This window comes from Erythrolamprus reginae, chromosome 4, assembly GCF_031021105.1.
Source record: "Erythrolamprus reginae isolate rEryReg1 chromosome 4, rEryReg1.hap1, whole genome shotgun sequence".
Lineage (NCBI taxonomy): Eukaryota > Metazoa > Chordata > Lepidosauria > Squamata > Dipsadidae > Erythrolamprus > Erythrolamprus reginae.
In genome coordinates this window covers 105,499,858-105,512,003 of record NC_091953.1, presented here as the reverse complement: position 1 = coordinate 105,512,003, position 12,146 = coordinate 105,499,858, and the positions used below count along the sequence as shown (strand labels likewise).

The 12,146-nt window shown below is 38.6% G+C and overlaps 1 protein-coding gene across 3 annotated transcripts in view; it reads left to right on the top strand.

Moving 5' to 3' along the window:
• ATP11A (ATPase phospholipid transporting 11A) overlaps positions 1 to 12,146 on the top strand; it is a 137,618-nt gene that overhangs the window by 94,467 nt on the left and 31,005 nt on the right. For all 3 annotated transcript variants that reach the window (XM_070751168.1, XM_070751169.1, XM_070751170.1), the window contains exons 13-19: positions 304 to 477; positions 1,852 to 2,015; positions 5,084 to 5,155; positions 5,459 to 5,532; positions 7,060 to 7,163; positions 8,554 to 8,735; positions 10,260 to 10,511. In XM_070751168.1, coding sequence (XP_070607269.1) covers positions 304 to 477; positions 1,852 to 2,015; positions 5,084 to 5,155; positions 5,459 to 5,532; positions 7,060 to 7,163; positions 8,554 to 8,735; positions 10,260 to 10,511 — 1,022 coding nt within the window. The remainder of the gene's footprint in view (positions 1 to 303; positions 478 to 1,851; positions 2,016 to 5,083; positions 5,156 to 5,458; positions 5,533 to 7,059; positions 7,164 to 8,553; positions 8,736 to 10,259; positions 10,512 to 12,146) is intronic.

The following is a 12,146-nucleotide window of genomic DNA, read 5'->3' as shown; positions in this document are numbered from 1 at the left end:
AGTCAAAGATTACCTATATCTCAATCCACATAATTCAGTGCTCCTTATACTGAGAACATGCTTACCATTTGAAATCCATAAAGATAATTTTTCTGAACTAGAGTAATAAAACTATTATTTTTAAAAATAATAAAATAGCTTTTTCCTCAAAGTGCATTAAATTGCATTACAGCAAAATGCTTCTTAAGAAAATAATGCAAGTTTTCTAAAGACCAAATGATATAATTTCTAAATTCAGACACAATCATTCAAATCTGTCCTTGTTATATTAATTCTAGGTTATGCTATCTTTTTTCTTTTCAGGTTGAATATGTCTTCACAGATAAAACAGGGACATTAACTGAAAACAATATGGAATTCATAGAGTGCTGCATTGAGGGGCACGTTTATATACCCCATGTCATCTGTAATGGCCAAATCCTCCATGACTGTACTGGAATTGATATGATTGATTCATCCCCAGGAGGAAGTGGAAAAGTATGAACAGCTGCACTTGGTTTTGTTAATGCAAAATATGGAAACATTAAACTTGATTTCTTTATTTTCTAGACACATTTATGTAACTTGGTTGGCAACTATGTGTTGTTGCCTTTCCATCCAGTTTACTGCTCTGTTCCATTATTAAAAACATGGCAGTGGAATCACTTAGTTGAAGTAGCTTTGGTTTTGTGTTTTAAAAATGTTAAATGCTTTTTCTGAGATTTTTCTAATTTGACAAATATCCAGCATGGTACAGTATTTGACAAATACTGAATATAAAAACCACTGCTTAAAACCATGGCACAGAATAATTTAGAATTCCCTGGTTATCAAACTAATAAATGAAGATCATATCACTTGTGCTTAAATTAAATTGGAGCAATTAGAAAGTGGATTTAGCAGTTCAGCATGCTAAATCCAAGATTGCAATCTGGATGCTTCCCTTTAAGCAGCAAAGAAAGATGGATCTACAGGATTGAATAAGGATTGCAAGAGTTTGGCAGTAGCAGACACACTTTTTAATCCTGTTTACATTTAAATGTATCTATTTAAATTTAGCTACACTAATCATCCATTGGTGGAAATGCAAACATAACTGCTCTAAAATGACTTTGTTGAGTGGACATAATGATTGCACTTATAATTGTGAATGGTTACATTGACATTGATTTTTGTAATGCACAGGTGAATTGACTCCTTTCTCAAAAACGTATTCTCCAAACCACATCAACTTCTCTCTCTCTCTCTCCCTCTCTCTCTCTCCCTCCCTCCCTCCCTCTTCCTCTCTCTCTCCCTCTCTTTCTCTCCCTCCCCCTCTTTCTTTCAGAGCTAATGACACTTCAGATAATCTCTCTAGTCTAACTTAACAAAGTTGTAAAAAGTCCTGAGCGCAAGTTGCATACAGATCCCTAAATATCATTTTATTATCAGTTCAACATTACAAACACCTTGTCATTGTTTTAGCAATGGTCCTAAGTGAGTGAGGAAATGGTTATATAAAGTATAATAAGGAAAAAAAATAGTGTTCAAATGGGCCATTTTAGCAGCTAAAACCCCTTTAGTTGTATCCAGAAATAGAAGGACTAAACACTTTTTAATGAACACATCAAGAACATTGGTTCTTTAAATACATTGAATTTGTTTTATTTATTTATAGATTTTTTCTTAAAATAGATACACTTACAACAGTGGAATCAGAGGTGTTGGTTGGCGGGAAAGAGAAATTGCTTTGCTTCCACCAACTTTCTTAAATTAGGATCAATACTAATCAATATATCCACTATGAGCCCATCAGCCTAATAAATTTAAATGCCCAATATTTTCCCTGTACTAGTGTTTTTCATAGATGATATTTCCTTCTTAATTTATTAGGACCGAGAAGAGCTCTTTTTCCGAGCTCTGTGCCTTTGCCATACAGTTCAAGTGAAGGAAGAGGATACGGTTGATGGCGTAAAGAAAGCTCAGCTTTCCGGAAAATCTTCCGTGTATATTTCATCATCCCCTGACGAAGTTGCTTTAGTGGAAGGAATTCAGAGGTATGAGCAAGTTAGTATAATTGTCTCAAAAAATGTGTAAAATTAAATGTCTGTTCCATTTCATAGTATGAGCACAGGGGACAACATTATCTTGGAAAATATGTCTGTGAGGAAAATATATCTGTGAGGAAAATATGTCTATGAGGAAAAGATATCTGTGAGGAAAATATATTAAGAAAACAAAAGTAGGCTTAGTGGTGTGTAGGGTGTTACTTTGGACTAAAAGCCACTACTCACAGTCACTCATGCCCTCATCACCTCGAGGCTCGACTACTGTAATGCTCTCTACATGGGGCTACCTTTGAAAAGTGTTTGGAAACTTCAGATTGTGCAGAATGCAGCTGCGAGAGCAATCATGGGCTTTCCCAAATATGCCCATGTTACTTCAACACTCCGCAGTCTGCATTGGTTGCTGATCAGTTTCCGGTCACAATTCAAAGTGTTGGTTATGACCTATAAAGCCCTTCATGGCACTGGACCAGATTACCTCAGGGACCGCCTTCTGCTGCACGAATCCCAGCGACCAGTTAGGTCCCACAGAGTGGGTCTTCTCCGGGTCCCGTCAACCAATGTCGCTTGGCAGGACCCAGAGGAAGAGCCTTCTCTGTGGCGGCCCCAACCCTCTGGAACCAACTCCCCCCAGAGATTAGAATTGCCCCCACCCTCCTTACCTTTCGTAAGCTGCTTAAAACCCACCTCTGCCGCCAGGCATGGGGGAACTAAGATACACTTTCCCCCTAGGCCTTTACAATTTTATGTATGGTATGTTTGTATGTATGATTGGTTTTTATATAATGGGTTTTTAACTGTTTTTTAGTATTGGATTTTGTTGTACTGTTTTATTGCTGTTGTTAGCTGCCCCGAGTCTGCGGAGAGGGGCGGCATACAAATCCTATTAATAATAATAATAATAATAATAATAATAATAATAATAATAATAATAATAATAAAAAAAAAAACAATTCTAGACTTCTCTTAATTTCTGCCGAAAAATAAATTTAAACCCATTATTGTAATTTATGTGAACATGTCTAGTTTAGAGGTTATCAAAAATAAGAACCTTTATTATAGCTTAAAGCTGTGATAAGCAAACCTATGAGGGGTGAGGGAGAACATTTTTGCCCTCTCCAGGCTCCAAGATAGCATTGGGAAAGCAAAAAATAGGCCTGCCAGGCCTACCAAAATCAGGAAACGGGGCAGCAGGGGGAGGGGTCATGCGCAGGAAATGCAGAAGTACAGAGGAATCACGTGCATATCCGTCACCCCTCATAAGATCGCTATCATAGGTTCACTATCACGGCTTTAAGCTATAATAAAGGTTCTTATTTTTGATAACCTCCAAGCTAGACATGTGGGGGGCATTGAATTATGGGTATGGGCACACATGTGCGTGTGATAGCATACATGTGCATACTTTTGGCACCCAAGGAAAAAAAGGCTCGCCACCACTGGCCTAGAGGCTAGAAAGCACAACAATAAAAATGGCAGAAATCTGTTTTGAGACCTACTTGAAGTATAACATCACAACATGAAACTGTCTAAGCTAGTCTATATGTGGGAATGTCCATGCTCACATCTTTTTAAAACAATTATTTTCTCCCCACAGATAGATAAAAAAGGGAAAAGGTAGAAAATGGAATGTTGGATATTGTTATCTCATAAGAGTGTTCCATGGAATTGCATTTGACTTGTTTGTTATATATATAGACAAGAATATAATTGGGAGCCAGAAATGCAATGTCCAAATGTGATAAAAGTAAAAATTCTGAAGAAAGTTGGTGTACTGTACATAGTTCCCTCTAAGATGAGCAGTGAGCAATCGCTCACTTAAAAATCATCAACTCAGAGTTTTCCAAACCTGCCCAGAAGCCGAGAGGGAAAGAGTGAGAGGGAAGGAGAGAGAGAGGAAGTGAGGAAGAGAGAGAAACAGATAGAAAAAAGAGAGGAAGGAAAAGAGAAAGAAAAAGAATGGGAGTAAGGAAGAGAGAAAGAAAATCAAAATCTAGTTTGAAACTAGCTCAACTATTTAAGTGGCATTTTGATATTGATAGAGTTGCCCTATTATGAGCTCACTGTTATAGACACACAGTACAGTATTTTATTTTGAAATTCTCTGAGGCAAAACAGGGAGGGTTTTTTATTTATTTATTTGTTTGTTTGTTTGTTTGTTTGTTTGTTTGTTTGTTTATTATTTTTGTATCGGCCAGTCCCAAAGGGACTGCCGCTCAGACACTATACTTTTCCGCCCAGCCCCCCAAAAAATTAGAGGGAACACTGGTACTGTATATACCATTTAGGTACTTTTACTTGCTTCTTCAACCAGTATGAGCAACTAAGTAAACTTGGAACCTCTGAACTCTTTCAACTTGTTAATAAAATAACAAGCCAGTGCATATAATGCTAAGCAACCAGAGATGAGGTTATTTGGCTTTATTTAGCTATTCTCACTGGAGGAGGAATAAATTAAAAATGATAACTACTGTGCACTTTCCTACAGTTCTCACTAATTCCAGCATATGAATCAGAGGTGGGTTTTAGCAGGTTCTGACCAGTTTTGGAGAACCGGTAAATACCAGCTCTGACTGGCCCCTTCCTCATCTATTCTCTGCCTCCTGAGTCCCAGCTGATCAGGAGGAAATGGGGAATTTGCAGTACCTTTCCCCTGGAGTAAGGAGGGAATGGAGATTTTGCAGTATCCTTCCTTTGTCATGCCCGCCAAGCCATGTCCGCCAAGCCACACCATGCCCATAAAGCCATGCCCACAGAACAGGTAATATATATATATATATTTAAAAGTCACCAGTGATCTGAATGCATCTAATATCTTGGTAAATGAAAAATTTAAAAAACCTATTTTGATTGCAGATAGACATCAATAGCTCAGGTAAATTAGCTATAATACTTGAAACAGAAGACAGGATAAAGGAGTCCTTAACCAACTTGAATAAATCACATTTTTCTGACCTGAAAATTATATTAAGAAGGTATTTTTAACATACATCAGACTCTATTATAAACATGAAATACGATCATTTTAATCCCTATTATGTCTATAATTTAATTTTCAGACTTGGTTACACATATTTACGACTGAAAGACAATTTTATGGAACTTTTAAATCGAGAAAATGACATTGAAAGGTAAGTTGTTTTTAATATGAAACAAGGGTCACCAGTGGAAAACGTCTTGTATATTTAAACACTTAGTATCATTATAAAAATAACTTGGCAAAAATATTCTGCTTAGTTGATTCTTTAAACTATTTCGGGAAGACTTTCAACTCTGTAAGTGAATTTTGAGTCAGAATATGGTGTTTCATAGGGATATTGCTTTCCCATCACAAGAAACATATGAGCACGGCATCCCTATTTTTCTAAAATTAAGACTGTATACAGTATATGCAAATGTAACTGATTGCAAAATGTTATTTCTTTTTCCTTCAGATTTGAATTATTAGAAGTTCTTAGTTTTGATTCAGTAAGAAGACGGATGAGTGTGATTGTAAAATCAGCAAAAGGTAGTAATAATAATAATAATAATAATAATAATAATAATAATAATAATAATTTATTAGATTTGTATGCCGCCCCTCTCCGAAGACTCGGAGTAAAAAAAAAACTTTACAATTTCTCATTGAAGGACTTTTTATTCTTTCCAGCCCTATTATGCTGGATGCTATTAAGCAAGCTATTAAAAAATTGGAACTCTGCCTATATGTCAGAAAACACCATATTTTTCAGAGTATAAGATGCACCTTTCCCCCCCCTCAAAAGAAGGTGAAAATTTGGGTGTCTTATACACCGAATGTAGCCCCGCTCAGCCTCTGAAACAAGATTGCAGCCTGTGAAACCTCCATTTCAGAGGCTGGCGGGGCTATAATGGAGGTTTCAGAGGCTGGAAAAATGAGGTTTCGCAGGCTGTGAAAGCAAGGCACAGAACTCACAACCAACAAATCTGTTGCTAATGTTGAGGATATTCATGGAGGCCATCCAGCCACCAATCAGCTTTTTTCTTATTTTCCTCCCCTAAAACTAAGATGTGTCTTATAGTCTGAAAAATACAGTAATTCTCAGATAGGAACAGGACCAAATTTGTTGGGGGAAGAATGTCAAGAGAAAGCTCTACTTAGGAAAGCACTACTGTAGATAGATCACTTGACTCTGAAGAAAGAAGAAGAGGGCTTAGAGTGCAGCACTCTGAACCAATGCATGTTCCTAACTTGTGTCTTCCTTATTTTAATATACAATGGTACCTCTACCTAAGAATGCCTCTACTTCCGAACTTTTCTAGATAAGAACCGATGTTCAATATTTTTTTTGCCTCTTCTCAAGAACCATTTTCTACTTATAAACCCGAGCCTCTGAAACTGTAACCAGAAAAGGCAGGAAGAAGCTTCCGTGGGGCCTCTATAGGAATCTCCTGGGAGGAAACAGGGCCAAAAAGGGTGGGGAGAAGCCTCTGTGGGGCCTCTCTAGGAATCTCCTGGGAGGAAACAGGGCCTCCACCCACCCTGTGCTTTCCCCAATCGCACGCATTATTTGCTTCTACATTGATTCCTATGGTAAAAATAGCTTCTTCTTACAAACTTTTCTACTTAAAACCTTGTCACAGAACGAATTAAGTTTATAAGTAGAGGTACCACTGTACTATCACTATGTTAAAAAGAAGGTCTATTAATATTTTCAATAATCTGTTTAGACTAGGGAAAGAAAGATATTGTCCAACCCAAATACCAGACCAGAAATCAACTCCATGGGAAAACTGTGATCGGTTAGAATAATAGAATTTTACATATCTGGTTTGCTGTACCTGTTCCCTCTGCCCCTTTTTATATTCTCATGAATTGGAAGTGGAGGTGGTATCTGCCTGAGCTGTTTCTAAATACTATCTTCTTCCTTGGGATTTAAAAAATGTTATCTAGATAATCTTGTATATTTTCATTAAGGTCAATTCACTTACTCTTCCCAGATATGTTACCTAAATATGTTACAGAAAATTTAATGAAAATAAATTTTTCCATTTTATTTTGTTTATATGTTTTTAGGGGAAATCTTTTTGTTTTGCAAAGGAGCAGATTCTTCTATATTTCCTAGAGTTACAGAAGGAAAAATAGAACAGATAAAGTCAAGAGTTGAACGAAATGCTGTGGTAAGATGCAAATTCTATTAAGTATAACTTATATTGTGTGTCTATCAGACAGAAAAAATGTAATTTTCCCCAGAACTACCAGTACTCTGGGATACATTGATGTCCTCAGCAAATCAAGATTCCATCAAAATCATATGGTAATATCATGATACAAATCCCATCTCTCTATATTTGCAATTTTCCATCTTTCAGTCTAACAAAAGTATATATAGTAAGTTGTGATACTGAGTTCATGATGACATGAAGCAAATTTTTGTCATGTATCATATTAATATTTCCCTGCTCCCGGCATCTACCTGTGGATAGAACCACAGATTTGAATGATATAACCCAAGAGTGATATAATTATACATCATTTGAATATTCTTTGAGATGTGAATGTATCATATGATTGTCACCATTTTTAATCTAATCCTCGGGCATTGTTTTGGAAGATGTCAGCCATATAAAGCCCTCAAAGATTCCATCTTCCTAATTGTTCCGCCAGCAACTGGACCGAGCCTTCAATTAAAAGTAAAAGTAGCAAAAACAGACACACACACAGGACAAGGCAACAATAGTTTCTTTATCCAAAGAAAAATAGAAGAAAAACCCTCTTTTGAATTCAAAGGGCTCACTTGTAAAAACAAACAAACTTGAATGCCGTGAAATAACAAAAACAACAAACTCAAGTCAATTAACCAGTAAGTGTGAATTCGTCACAGTTATTCCTTTTCAGATGTTGTAAACTCATTATGATTTATGGTCAGAGTCCTGAAATCCAAACACAAGGTCCTGGGAAAATCCGGAATGGCAATGCAAACTCCACAAGCATGATCAGATAATCTTCCACATTGCGAGGCCGGCACGCTGCCCATTTAACAGCAGCCCTAATTACTTGAACCCCACCCAACCACAGGTGGACTCTATTATCTCCTGTGATATCTGCGAAGCTGTTCTCTTCTATGCATATCTCTATGCATGCGTGGGTCTATCACAGCTTCCTCATCAGAGTCTATCTAAGATAAGGAAGATGATGACTGGCTTCTTCCTGGGCTGGCTGCCAGGCCTCCCTCTGAAGGCCCCATCTCACAGTCACTCCCTTCTTCAGATGATAATTCACTTCCCGACTCTGTCAGCAACAAAACAGTCCTATGACATTTTGGATGTTTCCCCAACATCCACCCCCACAGTCCTTGGGGCAGGAGCTGGCCCAGAGCCAACCACAACACTAATGCTACCTTTTTAAAATACTATGTTCGTGGTTTAGCACTACTGTGTATGGAAGCAAAACCACAACAGTCTGTTCAACAAATCATGCCTTGGACTTGTGTGTAGACTAGAGCTCATTAGTAAAGCATGCAGCCTTTCCAATAAATACTTTTTGCGCTTCTAAAATAATTGTTTTTAGGAGGGTTTGCGGACATTATGCGTTGCATATAAAAAATTCACCCGCGAAGAATATGAGATTGTGGACAAGCAGCTTCAAGAGGCAAAATTAGCCCTTCAGGATCGGGAAAAAAAACTGGCAGAGGCATATGAACAGATAGAAGATGGGCTTATCTTGCTTGGGGCTACAGCAGTTGAAGACCGGTTGGTGTTATTCTTTTTTTCATACATGTCAGACATATTGTTCTTGATTCAGTTGTGGTAGGTTTTTTTTTTCCTGGTCCAAGTACTTATGTGATAAAAAGTTTCTGACCCTTATACAGTGGTACCTCAACATACGAGTCTAATTCGTTCCAGACCCGAGCTCGTATGTCGATCAACTCGCATCTCAAACGAATGCCTTTAGACTTTGTTTTTCGCGCCGAGATAACCAGAAGCAAGGAATTCTTGTGCCACCTAGTGGAAGCTCGGCTCGTATCCCGAATTTGAGCTCAGGTGTCGAACAGAAATTTTGCTCGCGTCTCGGCTTGTAACTTGGAATACTTGCATGTGGAGCAGCTCGTATCTAGAGGTACTACTGTAGTTAGATTGGTTAAGCAGAGTTTCTCAGTTTGGACATCACAGGACATTCTAGTTAACTAAAGTTTCCTAATTAATTGAAACAAGGTCAAAGGGATTATTTTACAAATCATTTTTAATATAATGAGCTAAGTTGCAGTAATCTGCATTGATTGAATGAAGCTTTAGAATCTCACCCGGTTTAGAAAAATGATCGCTTTAGTGGCAAAAACAGTTGAAAAACACACTTTCATTCTTTGGTGATGAAAAATTTAATTCCTATATCAAATTCAAATAATTGAATGATTTGTTAATATCACAATAGAAAAATTATTGTTAAAAGGTGTTCTGTCAGGCTCTCTGGTAGAATCCTCCCAAAAATTCACAGGTAAAAATTTCAGACACACACACACACGTTTGAAAATTCAAAACAATGTTCTTTATAATGAAAATTCACTTAAACCAAGCCCTCTTTTGATATAGCAAAGAGCACTCATCTCCAAACAAACTGGTAATTTGTACAAGTCCCTTATCAGTTCTGTAGATACTTAGCTTGCAGCAGTGAGGCAATTCACAGTCCTTCTTCTTTCACAAAGTGAAACACACTTTGCCCTGGTTTAGTTTCAAAGTGGGGGAAAATCAGCACACAAAAGGTCAAAGTCAGTAAAGCAGTCACGAAACACAACGATCAGATAATCCTCCACAATGGCCAAACCCACAGGCTGCTATTTATAGCAGCCTCACTAATTACCACAGCCCCACCCAACCACAGGTGGCCTCATTTTCTTTGATAATAATCTCTCAGTTGCTGTTGCCTATGCATCGCTCTCCTCATGCATGGTTGTATCGTTAACTCTTGTTCTGAATCCAAGGAGGAGCTAGATAATTGATCTCCTTCTGAGCTGTCTGCCCCACTCTCCTCCTCCCTGTCACTCATGTCTTCTTGGTCAGAGGAGCCTTCATCATCAGATTCCGGGGGCAAAACAGGCCTGCAGCATGTGGATGTCTCCCCCACATCCACAGTCCTTGAGGCAGGAGCTGGTCCAGAGCTAACCACAACAAAAGGAATACAAAATGAGGGTTTCCATTATATAGAAATGTAACAAATGTAATGTAATAAATTCACCATATTTTTAATTCCAAATTTTATTAGTTGTTGTTGCTTCCTAGCTTACAGGAAAAAGCTGCTGATACAATTGATGCTCTGCAGAAGGCTGGTATTAAAGTATGGGTTCTGACAGGAGACAAAATGGAGACTGCTGCAGCAGCCTGCTATGCCTGCAAGCTATTCAGAAGAAATACTCAAATTCTTGAGTTAACTACAAAGAAAATAGAGGAGCAGAATTTGCACGATGTATTATTTGAATTGAGCAAAACTGTCCTAAAGCACAGTGGCAGCTTAACAAGGGACGTCTACTCAGGGTAAGTTGAAAATATTGATGGTGCAGTGGTTAGAGTGCAGTATTGCAGGCAAACAAATCCCCTCTGAGATTAGCTTGGCTTCATTTATCTTTGATTTCTGAAGGTCCCTCAAGACCTAATTGTGCCATCAGGTCGGGGTACCCCAGAGAATGGTGAACTAGTGAAGTAGCTCTGTTATTATAAACATCCATTCACCAATTATTTGTTTATATAATTTTGAACAGTTTAATAATAATAATACTGCCTTCTGCCGCACGAATACCAGTGACCAGTTAGGTCCCACAGAGTGGGCCTTCTCCGGGTCCCGTCAACTAAACAATGTCTCGAGGGTGGCCTCGGCCCTCTGGAACCAACTCCCCCCAGAGATTAGAATAGCCCCCACCCTCCTTGCCTTTCGTAAGCTCCTCAAAACCCACCTCTGCCATCAGGCATGGGGGAACTAAGATAATCTTTTCCCCTAGGCTTCTACAATTTATGCATGGTATGTTTGTTTGTATGTACGATTGGTTTTATAACAAGGGTTTTTAGCTGTTTTAGTATTGGATTTTTACATTCTGTTTTTGTCACTGTTGTTAGCCGCCCCGAGTCCACGGAGAGGGGCGGCATACAAATCCAATAAATAATAATAATAATAATAATAATAATAATAATAATAACAACAACAACAACAACAATATTTGTGACTTTTTTAAAAAAAACACCTATTCTTGTATTATCCAATAAGACAAGAGTCTTATTGGTGTAAAAAACCAAAACAAAACAAAACAAAACAAAACATGGCGGCAGGCATGCCTATGTGATACCTGTGCTTGGAGTGCTGCACTGGTTACCAGCAGACAATTACATTCCGAGTTCTGATTACTACCTATAAAACTTAAGATATCATAGGGCTGATCTATCTGAGACACATCTATCACTTGACGTTTCTGACCATCTTGCATGATCAGACATAGTTTCATTTAGAAGTGTGTCTCCTCCGATGCAGCCTCTGTCCTCTAGAGTAGTGCCCCCCTCCACTTTTTGGGGCAGCAGGGATTGGTTCTATAGAGAGAGGTTTTTCATAGACTGGAAGGGGCCTTCTGCCGCACGAATCCCAGCGACCGATTAGATCCCACAGAGTTGGCCTTCTCCGGGTCCCGTCGACTAAACAATGTCGTTTGGCGGGTCCCAGGGGAAGAGCCTTCTCTGTGGTGGCCCCGACCCTCTGGAACCAGCTCCCCCCTGAGATTAGAACTGCCCCCACTCTCCTTGCCTTTCATAAACTCCTTAAACTCTGCCGTCAGGCATGGGGGAACTGAGATAACTTCCCCAGGCCTATACTGTTTATGTATGGTATGTTGTATGCATGTTTTGTTTAATTATGGGTTTTTAGTTTTAATTATTAGATTTGTATTATATATTTTTTTCTATTACTGTTGTGAGCCGCCCCGAGTCTACGGAGAGGGGCGGCATACAAATGTTATAAATAAATAAACAAATAAATAGATTTCACATGCAGCCCGCCTCCCATGGATGGGCCTTGTTTGCGTGACCCAGTTTCTGGCATGCCACAGCTCAACGGCGGTCCATTGACCAGGGATTGGGGACGCTTGCTCTAGAACAGCGGTTCTCAATGTCGCAACCCCTTTGGGGGTC